The sequence below is a fragment of the Manis pentadactyla genome, chromosome 11, assembly GCF_030020395.1.
Source record: "Manis pentadactyla isolate mManPen7 chromosome 11, mManPen7.hap1, whole genome shotgun sequence".
Taxonomy (NCBI): Eukaryota; Metazoa; Chordata; class Mammalia; order Pholidota; family Manidae; genus Manis; species Manis pentadactyla.
The window spans coordinates 47,266,841-47,284,441 of record NC_080029.1 but is presented as its reverse complement, the minus strand read 5'-3'; the positions used below and the strand labels follow the sequence as shown (position 1 = coordinate 47,284,441).

Sequence of the window (17,601 nt, the reverse complement as noted above, 5' to 3'; positions counted from 1 at the left end):
TGAACCAGCCACATTTTTAAAACAAACAAATCAAAATAGTTGCTAGGCATTTTCAAGATTATTCTGCTGTATAGCAGTGGTTTTTATCCTTATCATTTGACTTCATGTTCATACATTTTTTAAGTACTTTCAAATCATGAAAGACTAACTTCTTGAGAATCAACATCTTGTTGAGAATTCCTATCTCACAATGTCCGCATCTATAGAAGGTTGGAAATAAAGTATAGGAGCACTTTTGAGAGTAATGCAGGCAGCAAGAGAAGCTGTCAAGTAAGTTCCTTGACTCCTCTGCCATGACTTGGATGGTTTAATAAAGTTCAGGTGCACGCCTTCACACCTGCTTGTGAGTAGTGAGGCTGTGATTTGTATACCGACCAGAGCCTTGAGCTTAAAGTTGGTTTTCTAATTGAGTCAATAGATCTGTTCTAGTCCCTTTTGTGAGTAACCCTGCACATTTAAGAATAATGGTGCAGCCTTTAAGCACAACACTGAGCAAAGCTAACTCGACCACAAGGGAACTGAACCCCTGACCCTAGGCCCATTAGCGCCAATCTTAACCCAGCACAGCCAGTCAACAATTAGTGATCTACTTGGCAGCAGAGGCCAGACTTATGTGCTGATCTAGTCTAGACCCAGGACAGTATATCTATCAAAAGAGTAGAGTGGCAGCTATCAGAAGCAAGACTCACGACCTGCCATTAGGCAATGGTGACTTTCAGTGTCACTGTTTCACACTGGACTTTAGAATCACCAAATATTTTTTAAATGCAGTGTTTACAATAGAAGAATATTTGCCACTTCAATTTTTTAATGTTTAGCTATCTTGCACATTTTATTTTCTGATTTCCTTTTTTTAGTTAAGTATAGTTGACATACAATATTGGTGTCAGGTATACAATAGTGATTCCACAATTAACATTACTGTACATTATGAAATGCTGACCACAATAAGTGAACTTTCTATCATCAAAGATATTAAAATATCATAGATTATATTCTCTATGCTGTACTTTTGATCCTCATGACTTTTTATAACTGGAAGTTTGTACTGCTTGATCCCCTTCCTGTTTCTCCCATCTGCCCACCTTCTCTACAGCAACCACCAGTTTGTTTTCTGGATTTTGTTTCTATTTTGTTCTTTTTAAAAAATGCCACATAAGTGAAATCATATGGTATTTGTCTTTGTCTGACTTATTTTACTTAGTGTAATACCCTCTGGGTCCATGCATGTTGTTGCAAATGGCCAAGATGTCGTTCTTTTTTATGTCTGAGTAATATTTCATTACACACACACACACACATACACACACACATCTTCCTTATCCATTCATCTATTGATGGGCACTTCAATGGCTTCCATATTTTGGCTATTGTAAACAATGCTGCAGTGAACATGGGGTGCCTATACCTATATCTTTTCAAATTAGTGATTTTATTTTCTCTGGCTAAATACTAAGAAGTGAGATTACTGAGTTGTATGGTTTTCTATTTTTAACTCTTTTATGAACATTAATTCTGCTTTCCATAGTGGCTACACCAGTTTACACTCCCACCAACAGTGCATGAAGGTTCCCTTTTCTCCACATCCTCATAAATACTTGTTATTTCTTGTCTTTTTGATACTAGCCATTTTTACTGCTGTGCTGTGATAGCTCATTGTGGTTTTGATATGCATTTCCAATTATTGGTGACGCTGAGCATCTTTTCATTTGTCTGTTGGCCAAAAATCTTGCACATTAAAAAATTTTAATCATACCATGGTGTCTTGCCAATGCGTTTCAGCCCTGGGCAAGTTCGCTATGGATTCAGTGTGACCAAAGAAATTGACAGCAAAACGTTCTTGGGATGAAAGGGTTATACCCAAGTTTATTTCCAGGTGGCAGGTCAGTCACTAGAATCCCATTCACTCAGAGCGAGTCTACATGCAGCAAGCCAGTCTCTGCTTCTGGGCCTCTCTGTCTGCACAGCCGTCCCACACAGCCATCCTCTGGGCCTCTGTCCTCTGTGCTGCCACCACTCCAGCCTCTGCTTTGCTCTCCTGCAGCCTTGCAGCCCTGCCACCATGTTGTGCCCAGAGCACTGGGTTGAACTATTTATATAGAGTCAACAGCCATGTATTGCCCACAGGTGCGCAGTGAGCTAGTCAACCACGGCCTGGTGAGAATCCTGGCCACAGGAACTCTCATTTTATCTTCACATGGGATCTGCAGCTAAATTTTTGATTCAGCACATGAGACTCACCTATGTTGTTTATTGTAATTATTCACTACTATTTTGATTCTATTTTATGACTATTAAAATTTATCCATTCTACTGTGATACTTGATTGCTTCCAGTGTTTTTGCTATTGTAAGTGCTAGTTCAATGCATATTCTTGTACATGTCCCCTGGTGTGCACACCCAAGTTTTTCTAGGGTATATACATAACCAGGAGTAGAATGGCTGGGTCGTAGGATACTTCCTCAATTTTACCAGAAGTCAACGTGTTTCTGAAGTGCTCTGTTCTAATTTATACTCCCAACAATATATATTCCAGTGATTCTACATCCTAGCCAATAACAGATAGTCAGACTTTGAAAATTATACTAATATAGGTGTGAAACTACTCTAATTGTATTTTTTTCCAATTTTCTAGAATACTAGAAATGAAATTGAACAGCTTTTTGTAGATTAAACGTGTTTCCGCTTTTGTGAAGTACCCAAACCAGTGCTTTGTCCATTTTTCCTTTGATCAGTGAGCACATGTATTTATACTCTAGATAGTAATCTTCTGTGTTGCAAATATCTTTTCCCAATTTGATTTTCCTTTTTACATATTATATCTTTATAGTTCTCATTTTAGTATTAATGCTTTGTACTTTTTGTGTCTTAATACACAAACTCTCTCCTCAATGTCGTATGAATGCTCTCCTATGTCATCTTTTAACTTTTTTTTTTCATAGTTTTGCTTTCCACATTTAAGTTTTTAATCTATTTGGCATTTATTTGGACTACTTCATACATATATGAGGCAGTGGTCCAAAATAAAGATAACTGCTAGCACCATTCACTGGGAAGACATTCTGTTTCCTGTAGGTCTGTAGGCCAGCTCTCAGAAAACAAGTTTCCATTCATGTGCGTGTTTGTTTCTGGAGTCTCTGGACTTGGGTTATTTTTTTATCCTTATGCCAACACTACACTTTAGTGTTATACATCTTGCTCTCTGGTAGAAAAAGGCTAGTCCCCTTACCTGCTGTTCTTCTGGAATGTTTTGGCTATTCTTATCCCTTTGGTCTCCTGGAATAGAAGAAATGTCTATTTTCTAAATGTTTCTTCAAATAGCTAATTGAATTTACAATTAGGCAATGAGATGGAAACAAAGTTTAGGTACTCTGCCCAGTAAACCTGAGAATAAATGTATTTACTTGCATTTTACTTGGTCATAAAAATAAAGTTCACAAAATTTAAGTATGAGGTAAGAAAGAATTTGTGCTCAAAAAAGTATCTTCTTCTTTACTGTGAAATACCTGCAAACCATATTTACACAAATATGTTAAACCCGTTTGGTTGGCTGTGCTGTTTTTATCACAAATTTAATTAACATTGAACTTGGACTACTTCCCTGAGCTGTAATATAGATAATGCCAGGCCAGTGAAGCCACATGAGACTATAATTAGATCTCATGAAATAATAGTCTTAAATCATTTTAAGTGCTTGTAATTTTTAGTTATGCAGTCCCATGTACAAATATCAAGAGAAACTCAACTCGGGGATTGTGTAGGCTGAGAATTGTTTACTAAGGGAATAGAGAATGTTAGTGTACACATTCAGCCTGGGAAACTGTATTGTTTATTAAATACAACAGAGAAAGCAAGAAAGAAATTAGCAGTGGGAAATAAGGTCACCAGATAAGGCTTTTTTGCTTCTCTGTTTCCTGTTCTGGGTGGCTGTGCAATCTACTCTGAGAATTTCATCCCTCTTCCCCAGAGTGAAAATTTCCCATTTCCTGTCACTGTGTCTACCTCCTCCCCATTCTTGAACTGCCAAAGCAAAGCAGTTCAAACAGATAAAGACACAGTTAATTTGTTGAAGAACACACAGCTTTCAGTAAACAACATCTTCCTAGATATTACTGTGTAGAGATGACTGGAACTTTAAAAGCAAAATGGAAACTGGGTCAATTTATTATTGTACCGTAGCTATCAGGTCTGCACCCATATAGCTTAAGTCAATTCATGTCTGCTTCTCTTCACCACTGTATAGCTGCTAAAAGAGATAACTACAATAGCTACAAAACATTTTTAGGAGTGACGGGACTTAAAAATCAGTGTCTACATTTTTAGAATAAAGCAGAGCACATGGAAGGCAGCTGTGCTGGGTCATACATTGAAGAGAGGCAATCAGTAAGTGTCAGTGAAGATACTGTCGCAACAGGATGGGTTTCAGAAAACCCTGCTCCCTTTTTTTAAATTGACATACAGTATTATACTGGTTTCAGTATCTGTTCTCTTATTTTCTGAATGATCGAGGTGGTGAAAATGTTATGTTTTAAGTGATTAGTCCAAAAACAGCAGCAGCCCTTGTCAAACTTGATTGTAAGAAGTAGGGACAGTTATGAAAGGCATAGGATAGGGATGTAGTCCAAAGGATCAAATACATTTTGAGTTAAAAAAACCTAACATTTTACTGGGAAACTACTATATTCAATGCAGGTACAGTGTAGGGTACTTTAGGGTACTTTAAACATTTTATTTAACTGTGTGGTTAAATATTTTTGCAGATAAATTAAGGATCAGGAACTCAGGTTGGTCTGATCCCACTACATTGCTAACTGATAACTAATTAAAAGCATCTTAAGACCTTGAGCATTAAAAAACAAAAAACAGGAATTACGGTGTACAGCATAAAAAACGTACAATCCACGTGGTTGCTGTTTGGCTGTGTAAGAGCAGATGGTCAAGAACTGCGGCTTTAGTTCTACCAAGTTCTTGTCTCTGGGCTGATGGATGCATTAGATGGGGAAATTCTTTCACGTGCATATGTGTATCAAATCACCACATGTACATTTTAAATAGCTTACAATTCTGTCAGTTTTACCTTGGTAAACCCGAAAAAACAAACCAAAACACCCCACCAAGTTCGTGTCTCTAGGTTCCTGATTTGAAGTTTAAAGTTGTTAAAAATAATTTGTACCTAGCTAAGATTACTGCTGCACTGTGTCAGGGCTAACAGCAGGTCGCCCACCTGCTGACCTTACGTGAACAGAGTCAGAAGGGAGGGTGGCTGTTCTCCCATCCTCAGCGCCCGCATGTCCACATGAAGGTGAGTCACACAGAGCAGAAGCCTGAAACGATGTCCAGGGCCCCAGCCAGTGTTCTTCTCATGGACTGATGTTCTCTCTGCAGAGACAGCTCACTACCTACCATGAGGGTTCCTCAGGACTCATGTAACGTTTGTTTTTAACACCACTGGATAGAGAGATGGAAACCTGGGTTCTGTGTCTAGCTCTGCCTTGGCACTAGTTATAACTATGTGGCTTTGAACAGGCCACTTGCCTTCTCTGAGCCTCACCTACAAAATGAGGAGGCTGCATGGTATAAATCTTTAGGAGAGAGAATGTGAAAGCACTTAGCATGCCTCTTAATGCATAGCTGGTGTGTAAAAACATGCTTATTTCCTCTGTATTAAATTATGCTGAGGCTGTAAAAATTCTGAGTTTTTGTAATTCCTTGATTTCTAAAGTAACCATCATTATATTCAATAAACAACTGTGTGTTAACAGATTCTGGGTAGAAACCGTGAGGCTCAGACCCAGTTCTCAGGGAAGTGGCCATTAGGGGCAGTGGGAGACGACACGCAGCCACAGTGAGGATGAGTGCTCTGACGCTCCCCAAAGGACCAAGTTCATTGGCAGTGCAGAGGAGCAAGAGAAAGTCGGGGTGGCAAGGAGACGTGGAAGTATTCATGGAAGGAAGAACAAGAGTTCTTTCCCAAATGTCTAAAATGCTAGACAGATAAGATTTGGACAGGTGGAGACTAGAAGATTTGGGGATAAAGACATCGCCAGCTCGGGAATGACACAGAGACAGGCAAGTACAAAGTGTGTCTGCCCAGTCTGACTGGAATGCACAGACTTTGCAAGGCAAGGATCAAAGTAGTAAGCTGGTAAACCGACCACAGACGACCTCTTGATTAGGGAGTCTGGCTTTTACTCTGTAGGCAACCAGGAGTCATTACAGCTGAAATACAGACGGTGTTGTCCTGGGCTGAACTAACCTTAGAATTGCTGGGAGGGCCGAGGAAAAACCAGCAACAGAGAAGTCAGCACAGAGGCTATTCTCACTTGTGTGGAGGCCGTGGAGCTAGAAATGACCTGAGTGTACCATAGTCTGAATATATTTTAGGGCTTTTAGTAAGTGACTGTGCACGTTGGTTACCTGTACTTAAAATGAGGAAAGGGAATATATAACTTAAAAAATTTTAATAGGATGCTCTTAAATTTTGGAGTGGGGCCTGTTATGACCTGGCCTTCAAAGCCGCAAGAATGTAATCTGAGCTTTGCTTGAAGAGGCTCCTGCTTCCTGGAAGGCACAGACAACGATGTGAATTCAGGTGAGGGTGACAGCAGTGACAGAAGACAGCACAGTGGCAGGAGGGAGATACCAAAAGTACTGGGTCCTATTAACTGCAAGAGGTATTGGAGAAAGGCCAGGCCTGAAGTTCTGAGTCTGAGCGGTGTGACAGCAGTAACAGCAGGGAGTAAATTCATAAATAGGGGTGTGTGTTTTTTTAAACCAAGAGTCATTTTGCTGTTTAAAACAAATTCTGCCCAAGTCAACAATGTCTGTTCATCTGTCATATTACTGTTTATAACTGCTTTTATAACATTTAGAAATTATAGTTTATTTTTAAGTAGTATGAAAAACGAGGTGTTCTTAATTTAAGTGGAAGAATCCATTTTAGAGATTAAGAATCTCTATCTATCTGATGACACTTCAGAATACTCCTTAATTGTTCTCATAACACAAGATGTAGGCAAATCATTTCCAAAAGGCAAAAGATCATCTCTACAGAGTTAATACTTTGTAAACAGTAAAAACAAGTACAAGAAAAAACATTAAATAAAAGATTTTGCTTTTATTTAAAATAAAATGTATTTTATACAGTCTTTAAACCATGGATTATTGGACAATATTGGTAATCCATCCCTCCCTGGCACCCTTTTGGGCTACATGAGCTAGGAATTTTCTGACTAGCACCAATGCAGATTGTAACAGCGCAACAGACTAGAACATGGCCAGTCCAGGCATTAGAGTTAAGGACATTGTGGCAAATCATGACTATAATGGAAGTCATTCTTAATTTAGCAGATATTAAAACTGCACATTATATTTTTAAAAGCATTTAATTAATGCAAAGATGCTATATTTAAGTAAGCCATTTGCTAGCTGTGAGTAGTTTAAAAAAAAACTGTACAATTTTATAAAATTTGTGTTTGTACATTAGTTACACAAAATGCATACTTCATAGACCTTTTACTTCATGTTGTAATGCAAAAGTTGCATATTTTAGGCAGATAGTGAATATGCTGGTGAATACTAAAAGTGTTGTAATACAATATGGTGTAAAAATAGAAACAGAACAAAATACAAACATGCTTATTCAAGGACAAAAATAAACCAAACATAACAGACTAATAGAATTTTCCTTCAAGGTCAAACAATGACATTAAATATCAGGCATCATTTGCAGACCTGATTTATTTGGGAAGGTGGAGAGGAGAATTAAATGGCTACCAGAAGTAGGATATTTCTTAAAACACAAAATCAAATTAAACATACATTAAAACACATGCATTAAACATGATAAATAGACTTCATATAGTTTAAGCCCTGGATAGCTTTAAAGTAGATGGCTTGAGTTTCTTAGTTTGCTAGCTTAAAATCAGTGATATTTTGTTCCTGGCTTGCCCACTACTTCCGTTTTCAATTCATGGCCCTAAGGAATGTGTGCCATATTCAAGTCCATATACTGCATCATGATAGATTATAGTGCTTATTAGTGCACATATTAACTGGTCTGGTAAGGCAAAAAAGTTTTCATGATAAAATGATAAGTTTCAAGCTTACTTTATCAAGCAGCATATTACAAATAACAGCTCTCAAAGTTAAATATTGTTATGGCCATGGAGTTCTGTTACACAGCATTTTAATTCACACCCAACCACTGGTAAGTTTGTAGAACATCTCTTCATCTAAACTCTCATTTTGGTCTTTTGCACGTGTAGAGAGAAATATGTAGCCACCAATGAATTCATGAACCACTTTGCAATCTACTTCAGTGCAAATGAAGGACAATCGTACTTCATCTGCAAACTCTACAGTGACCTGGAACAGAGACAAAGAGCTATCAGTCCCAGGAAAACTTCAGATGGCTGGGTCCAGGCAGAGCTACTGAGCTGTTCAAGGTCTGCCCTATCACAAAATACTTGCTGATCCCCAAATATTCTTTTTAAACCCTAAACTAGTAATACTTTCAAGTAAAAAAGAGTAAGTGAAGTTTACTGGCCCATCCCCCTCACTCCTTTTAGTTTTCATGTTCTGAAAAGGAAGACTGAATGCGAGGGGTTAGGCCATCAAGTTCCAAAAAGGTCTCTGGTGGTTCAGTTAATGAGAATGCCTCTCTTCCAGCCCTGGGAGAAAATCTACTTCCTGTGTTTAATTTAATATTTGCTTTAGATATTTAACCTTTAGGTATCATGTTCAAATATAGCCCGTAGTCTCCAGTTCTCCACAGGGGATACATTCCAAGACCCCAAGTGGATGTCTAAAACAGCAGATAGTCCCAAACCCCATATATATTGTTGTTTCCTATACATGCATATCTGCAATACTTTAATTTATAAATTAGGCACATTAAGAGATTAACAGCTAGGAACAAAATAGAACAATTATAAAAATATACTGTAATGGAAATCATGAATGTGTTGCCTCTCTGAAACATCTTACTGTACTGCATTCACCCAGCTGCTGCTTGTGATGATGTGAGATGATAGTGACTGCGTGGTGAGAGGAAGTGAGGTGAGGGTTGTAAGCACTGCGACGCAGCATTAGGCTATTACTGTCCTAATAAGTCAGAATGGTGGTTGACCGTGAGGAACTAAAACCATGGGTAAGGGGGGGACACTATTGTATTTCAGAAATAAGAGATTCAATGAAGTAGTAGGATGATTTATTTGAAATGATATTCATGTACTGGAAAGCTAGAGACAGCATGAGATGTAGATTATCAGGCTTTAGACCCCTAAGATTATGAATTTGAATCCTGATTGTATTACAGTGTGGGTCATGGATGATAATGGCTCTCAGGCCTCCAAAGTTTAGCGTCCTCATCTCCCCCTCACAAGGCTGTAATGAGGTTTAGAAATAGGATGCAAATATAGAATATCTGACATCATGCCTGGCACAGAGTAGACTTTCAATAAACAGTAGCTGCTATTGTGAGTGGAAGGGATTTATCCATTATCGAAAGACAACCTTAAAGAACAGGCAGTATTTTAAGCAGACTATTATGGTCTTATAATTTTAGTAACTGGGCTAATTACAAAATAGGCAAGTATAAGTGGGAAATTAAAAATCAACCATGTTTTTTTTTTTTACATGTTAAGAAGCAATGGTACAAATAATCTTCAGTATTCACCTTTTTCTTAATTTACTGATTTTTAACAGGACACACAGATGTATGCAAGGAATTCTGTTATAGCTTACCATTTTGATTTCCCAGTTTACATTCCACTGTTTCATGTTACTGAAACGCCATGTTTTAATTGCATCTCCTGTGCCGGCGTCCATCCTTATCAGTCTGTTGTACGCAATCCCAATAAGTTCTTCTTTTTTGCCCCCTTGGAACCTACAGCATCAAAAACATAATAAATGTTGACAAACATGGTAGGGGGTGGGCATGTTGGTCTGTTTTTTTTCTACAAGAGATGTGCTCTTTACAGATAGTGCTGTTTTTATGAGTAAACAAACACAATCCATTTTGAATTTTTACACAAATAGTACAAGTATAGAAAATACATTCCAACATTCTTTAAATTTTATGGTAAATAGATTAATGGATCTTAGTATGTAGTTTTAAATGTTTAATTTCAAATTACATGAAGTAGATTAAGTAAAAAGGCATGGATTCAGGTTCACATACAGGTACACAGGAAAAACACTGACCTTGCAATGAAGTGTGTGATGCCGAATTCTGGTAGCGACTGCCACGCTTGGATAAACCTCATCTTGGCTTCAATGAGACTCATCTGAGCTACATTTTGATGGGCCTCCAAGATTCTTGCTGTTATCTAAACATGATTAAACATCACTTTTACTATTAGACATTATTCTCTCATGGTAGAATCAAGACAAAAATTTTAACATCAAAAAATAAATTATGTGCCCCATCCCAAAACATATATTACAAGAGTTGGAATGAGAAAACATCTGAAGCTATATTTTGGGCATTTTAGTAAAATAATGACTCTTCAAAATACACCTTGATGTATTTCTTCTTAATTTCAGTTTCCAAATAATCACAAAACAAAAAGTACTAGTAGGAGACATAATTGCCCCTTTTGAGACATACTCCAAATGCACACGTGATATTATTATAAAACAGCATGTTCTAATCTTCATATATATGTGATGAGTCTTGAATTTAGCACCAAGATATACAATTACAATGACCTGGAATACAAGTTTCTAGCAGGAATTTTTTTTAGCAGTTTAAAGTACTTGAAAATCACCATAATAATTTTTCCTAAAGGAATTATTAGAGAAGTTAATTTTTAATTTAAATTACACACACTTTTGGATACTACTCCCACAAGGAGTGAAATGAAATTAATCTGTGAGGAGAGATTGGTAGCTAGGGCTTTAAATATTTTCTTTCACTTTTTTTGGTAAATATGGAGAACTTACCAAATCTCTTATATAGCCTGGCTGTAGATGGCAATGCGAGGAAAGAAAAAGGAAGCAAGAAAGAAAAAAAGGCAATCAGAAAAAATGGCAATGAAGCAAAGAAAAAGTTGCGGTAACCTGCAAACCAAAATTCTGGCCAAAATCCATGCAAAAAATCACTTCAGATGGAAACCGAGCAAAGGAAATGCAAGCATGAAAATGAAAACAAGAAAGCAGCAACTACTTCTCATTCACGATACTGAGAGACACGCTGTATTATTTTAAATCGTTAAAGTTTTACTGTAATTATGGGTAGAAATCTGTAGGTTGAAAATAAAAAGAGCAAATACCCCAGTCCCCCTCATGTACCAGTTTTTACTGGTCAGGATAAAGCCAGTAAAGCCAGTATTTTAGTAGCAAAATAAAAATTAATATTCAGAAGCCTTTAATGTTGTCTCAGAGTGGGTCAGATAATATGATCCATGCACTGCTTTTCAGAAATAAGCTGAAGGCATAAAGTAAGTAGAGTGATACTTTTTCTTTATTTACATAAGGAAAGCAAGCCCTTCAATTACCATCTGTTTTTTGCATCCTTTTTCCTGGAAGGGAAAATAAAGAGATGCCATACACTGCACTAGCAATAGTGGCAGTAAGTATATTAGTCCATTTCAATTTGGATTAACATGGGTAAAATGTAGAACAACTCTCTTCTTTAAAATGTAAAAATCCAGTTTGGAAGCCATACTCATGTAAAAATATCCATATCAAGTTTAAGTATACAGTTTTAGGGAATTTTAAAGTAAATTAAATATAACAAAAGCTTACACAACCTCTGAAACTTAAAGACAAATACTTGGAGGCCCAAAGGAAATCCATGAGCTTTTTGCCCTGCTAGGGACAAATGAGCCCATGGCCTGCGCAGCCCCTACCTGACTCTTGAATGCCACTGGATTACACTGTTTAACAGCAAAGTACTGAGCGCCATGTCCAAAATGTCATACAGTGCCTGACATACAGTAACAACTAAACCTGCCGATCAGCACTTACTGGGCATTAGGGCAATACCTGCTGGCAGCAGTACCTTCTCTCTCTCTACCTTCTGGCAACAACCTATAATTCCATTAAGGAAAAGAAGATAAAAAAGAATGTGCATTTGGTAAGATGCCCAAGTGGAAGACAGGCAAGAAGGACCCTTAACCATGGACCACACATACTGCCATCTACCAGTTATAGACAGACGTTCATTGTCTTTAAGAGAATTTTCAGTTGACAATCTAGTTGAGATCTCAGGGAAAAAACTACCTTTTAAGAGTGAAAGCTATTTGGGGAGGCTGGGAGGGAATAGGGGAGAAAAAAGGGGCATTTACGTTTAGTACACATAATGTAGGGGGGCGGCATGGGGAGGGCTGTACAACACAGAGAGGACAAGTAGTGACTCTACAGCATCTTACTACGCTGATGGACAGTGACCGTAATGGGGAAAGTGGGGGGACTTGATGATGGGAGAGTTTAGTAAACATAATGTTGCTCATGTAATTGTAGATTAATGATACCAAAAAAAAAAAGAAAAAAAAAAAGCCTTTTGGATTTGAAAAGAAAAAGTGAAAGCTACTGCTTTAAAAGCTTCTGACAAAACAATTCAATGACTATCTCTGACAGCTAAACCAACATTTGGCAGTCTTCACAATTAATTATACTCTTAGCATCATTTTTCCTGACACCTGATAGTAAAATGACAGGATTGCTAGGATTTGAATTATCCACTGCCTTTGAAAGCAAATCCACTTTTAGAAACAAGTTTCTTTTCAAATAATTTTTAAATGAAATAAGAATAAAATAATGAAATTAGTACTTGATTCACTTTCCCTTTTTAAGTTACAATCTACATTCCACAAAGCTCCCTGGGGCAGCATTTCCTCCATTCCTCAGTACTCCCACATCATATGACTGTGGGATAAACAAGCTCCATGTAACTTACACAACCTCTGAAACTTAAAGACAAATACTTGGTGACTAAAACATCTGAACATTTCTAGCCAGGTCATTTCAGACCCATATGATAAATATTGTATTTAAAGTTAAGACCTAACAGTAGTAAATGTTTCTGGGTATTTCATTGGCCCTTTTCAGAAGTGTTTAAAATTATTCCTTAAGAAAGATAAGAATGAAACTAGATAAAAATGAAATATTTATTTTAAAGGTCTTCTCCCCCACCCCCACCCCCACCCCCGCCCACCAAGACTGCAGCTTTTTCCTTTTATGGCATGATGTTTGGTGTAGAGAATACTGGGGGCTAGCTATCTCAAGTGAAATTACCCTGCAAAGAACCTTTTACGTTGTACGAAATAACCATTTTCCTAAATAGCAATTCCTTTTATGGTATTAATTTCTAGAAAAGGAATTCTAAATAGTATGAACAAAAGCAGTGAATTTCAATGAAAATTCTCCAAATTTTGTCACATTACACAAATCTCAGTTAGGTTTTCAGTGTTTAATGCTAAGAATAGACAATGTTCAAATGTAGACTGTTTCTACCCTTGTAACAAAGCTGGAAAAAACAATTTCAACAGCAAGAGTCCCTATAGATTTTGTTGAGAAATGCTGGCTGTGCTTTATATCATACTTAACTTAATTATACAAGGAATAAAACTGCATGAAATAAAGAACACAAAGCATTAAGACCATATTCAACTCCATGAAAGAACATCCTGTTAAGAGTGATTTCTCTAGGGTGTTTAGAATAAATATGCTCCCAACTATTTCACCTCATTATCTGTCCTATTAAAATGATTGGGTTTTTTTTTTTAATGACCAATTTAAACTGAAGGCTATTTATTGCCTATGTTATATTCTAACCACCTAATATGAAATTAAGACTACCAATTCAGACTGAAAAACTTAAAAGAGAAAACTGAAAGTATATGTATCATAAACAAACCAGCAGAAAATAGTAGATGAAGTAAAGTGAATAAGGTACCTGCTTGTTCTTGTACTTTTTTAGATAGCGAGGGGACACCAAACATTCAGGGTTTATGTCAGTTGTGATCTGCTCTGGTATTAACTGAGGATCTGGGTTTAAATGCTGCATCTTCAAGAAGGAAAGAATATTCTGAACTTCTAAATTGTAAGAACTGTCTGCCATGGTTTTGCCTTTGGAGGCTAATCTGCAGGCTGCCATCCAGTGTGCATACTGTTTTTCCTGTCGAAAAGAAAAAATGAGGTATGAAACATATCACAGGATGGGCTCTGCGAGTATAAAATATAAGGATGACTGGTCAACTCATTAAGGAATCAAAGAAAATAGAGCTTACTTTTATTGGAAAACTTACATTGTCACATCGAAGCCAAATTTCATTCATGCCCTCTGCAACTGGAATCAGGAGTTTAATGTTAAATTTTTGGCCTGAAATGTTTACATCTGGGGTAACTTCACATCCTGTAATAAAAAAATTACTACAATGGTCAAATTTACTTTAAAGAAATCCCAAGCCAATACAGGCAGCCCTCATTTTATGGCATCTTAATAAATCAAATTTTGCTGTTAATGGGATATATAAATCAGGTAATAAATTCTTTATGTCTATAGTAATTTTGTGTGGGGCAAAGATTTTTTTACAGGGCTAAAGCAAATGATCCTAAAATTTGTATGGAACAACAAAAGACCCCAAGTAGCCAAAGCAATCTTGGGAAAGAACAAAATTGGAGGTATCATGCTCCCTGATTTCAAACTACACTAAAAATCTATAGTAATCAAAACAGTGTAACACTGGCCCAAAAAAAGACACACAGATTAATGGAACTGAATAGAAAGCCCAGAAATAAAGCATACCTATATGGTCAATTAATCTGTGACAAAGGAGGCAATCATGTACAATGGGGACAGTCTCTTTAGTAAATGGTGGTGGTAAAATGGACAGCTGCATGCAAGAAAAGAAGGGTGGGGGGGGAGAGAGAGAGAGAGAGAGAAAGAAAGAGAGAGAGAAAGAGAGAAAGAGAGAAAGAAGAGAGAGAGAAAGAGAAAGAAAGAAAGAAAGAAAAACTTGAAAAGAAAGAAAGAAAAAGAAAAAAATAAACTCGCAAAGTATCAAAGATCTAAATATAAGACCTGAAACCATAAAACTCCTGTAAGAATTTACAAGCAGTAAATTCCTGAAAATCAGCATTAGTAATTTTTTTCTGGACATATCTTCCCAGGCAAGGGAAACAAAAACAAAAACAAGTTGGGACTACATCAAACTCAAAAGCTTCCCGTACAGCAAAGGACACTATCAACAAAACAAAAAAACCATGTATTTGTTAAGGGGTTAATACCTAAAATATATTTAAAAATTCATGCAACTCAATACCTAGAAAAACAAATAATCTGATTTTTAAAATGGGCAGAGGACCTGAATAATCATTTTTCAAATCAGACATACAGATGACCACAGGCACATCACTAATCATCAGGGAAATCAAAACCATAATACACCTCTAAGAATTACTACTACCAAGGAAACAGTAAGTATTGGTAAAGATGTGGAGAAAAGGAAACCCTCATACATTGTTGGTAGAAATGTAAATTGATGTAGCTGCTATGGAAAACAGTACAGAGGTTTCTCAAAAAACAAAAATACCATATGACCCAGCAATTCCACTTCTTGGAATCTACCCAAAGGAAATGAAATCATCAATTCGAAAAGATACATGCACCCCTATATTTATTGCAGCATTATTTACAATAACCAAACTATGGAAGCAAGTATCCATTGATAGATGAATGGATAAAGAAGATGTGGTACATATATACAATGGAACATATTACTTGGTCATAAAAGAGTGAAATTTTGTCATTTGTGACAATGTGGATAGATCTAGAAGGTGTTATGGTAAGTGAAGTAAGAAAAAGACAAATACCATAGGATTTCACTTTTATGTGGAATCTGAAAAAAACAAAAAACTGAAATAAACTCATAAACACAGAGAATGGGCTGTTGGTTACAGGCAGTGACAAATGGGTGAAATAGGTGAAGGGGATAAAGAGGTACAAACTTCAGATTATAAACCAGTCACAGGGATGGAAGTACAGCATAGGGAACACAGCTATTAATATTGTAATAACTTTGTATTGTGACAAATGATAACTACACGTATTGTGAATTTTGATGTACAAAATATCAAATAACTATGTTCTTCTGAAACCAATACTGTATATCAACTGTATCTCAATAAAAAAAATTTTTTAAATTAAGTACACAATCCCATAATAATTAGGCCTCTTTTAAAAGAAATACTAAGAAACCAAAAAGGGAAAACAAAGTGAGTGGTAACCAAGTGCTAATGTAGGCACAGAGGCACTTCCCAGGCCACACCTCAGACAATATTCACTCCATGTCACCTCAACATGCTCAGCTTGGTGTAACCCAGTTATTTATTATTCCTCTGAAATGTTAAACGCAAAGAGCCCATTCTGATCACAGTTTTCAATCCTAACTCTCTCTCCTCAGACTCTCTGAGGGACCCTATCCTGTGACCCCTTAACTTTCTCCCCATCAACATGTTTTCACCTCGTCCTTCTCCCAGTCCAGCCTGGACCCCCTTCACCAGATACCACCTCCAACTCCCTAGACTCACCACTACACACACTTAGCAAAACCTTAACCCGGCTCTATCTTTCATTTGCCTACACTTTCATTTGCCTACAGGGTGCTTAGTTACTCTAAGAAGAGGGGGGGAAACATCACAAAATAAACAGCTTTCACTAGAAATTCATGGATTCTCAACTTCAACCTGGTCCTCAACACTTCCGGTTCATCTGTGTTTACAGACATTCTCAAGAGCATTTACATCAAATCTTCTCAGTCTCCCTATGCCACTCACTGTCGGGGGACCTCACCTCTTATTTTTCCAAGAAAATGTAAGCCATCATAAGTGCAGCCCCCAGCTTGTCCCGCCGGAGCAGGTAAACCTCGCTGCCCTTGTCCCACATAGTGGGGGAGGCAGCTCTCCCCCTAAGGCCCTCCTGTCCAGGTGGGCTGTTTCCTACCATCCCCGGAACCTTGCTGAACCATCAGAGATCCTCTCCCTCTCACAGATGCTAGATTTCTTTCTTTCTTTCTACTGTGGTGTTTCCATCAGTATTTAACTTCCTGAGTCTCTCCCATCTTAAACCACAAAAGGTCTCTCCTTCCCTTTATACTTCTCTCTTCTGTTACTGCCCTTTTCTTTCCTCCTTGACATATATAAGCTTCATTAAAATGCTACTTTTTCTTATTTACTTCACAAGGACTGTACTTTGGCTTCCAAACTCAAAATCTCACTGCAATCTGCTGAATCTGTTCTTAATCAAGGCACTAACCTCTTCCATGTGGCTACATCCACCTATGGAGGATTAACAATCTTTACCTTACTTTCCTGTAGTATTTGACACTTTGACTACTCTGTCCTTTTTTGAAGCTTTTTTTTACCTTAGCTTCCTTATTACCCATTTCCAAGGTTTTCCTGTGCATTTTTTTTTTAATTCCCTTGCAAGCTCTTCTTCCTCTCATCTGCTGTCCCTTAACCATGGGTGTTCTAGAGGGTTCTGCTCTTAGCCTTTTCATATTATGGACAGTCATTCAATGGCTACATTTACTATTAATGCTAACTGCTACCGTAACAGTATCTGTAACATGGATCTCTCCCATGGTCCAATAG

The 17,601-nt window shown here is 37.3% G+C and overlaps 1 protein-coding gene across 4 annotated transcripts in view; it reads right to left on the bottom strand.

Annotated features, from left to right (window-relative positions):
* Nucleotides 1-7,092: 7,092 nt before the first annotated feature.
* FERMT2 (FERM domain containing kindlin 2) overlaps nucleotides 7,093-17,601 on the bottom strand; it is a 94,915-nt gene continuing 84,406 nt past the window's right edge. For 2 of the 4 annotated variants that reach the window (XM_036918085.2, XM_036918103.2), the window contains 7 exons: nucleotides 14,256-14,362; nucleotides 13,904-14,125; nucleotides 11,502-11,525; nucleotides 10,948-10,968; nucleotides 10,207-10,331; nucleotides 9,748-9,889; nucleotides 7,093-8,367 (listed from right to left, as the gene is read on the bottom strand). In XM_036918085.2, coding sequence (XP_036773980.1) covers nucleotides 8,194-8,367; nucleotides 9,748-9,889; nucleotides 10,207-10,331; nucleotides 10,948-10,968; nucleotides 11,502-11,525; nucleotides 13,904-14,125; nucleotides 14,256-14,362 — 815 coding nt within the window. In that variant the 3' untranslated portion in view covers nucleotides 7,093-8,193. The remainder of the gene's footprint in view (nucleotides 8,368-9,747; nucleotides 9,890-10,206; nucleotides 10,332-10,947; nucleotides 10,969-11,501; nucleotides 11,526-13,903; nucleotides 14,126-14,255; nucleotides 14,363-17,601) is intronic. The other 2 variants (XM_036918114.2, XM_036918127.2) reach the window with 1 other exon arrangement.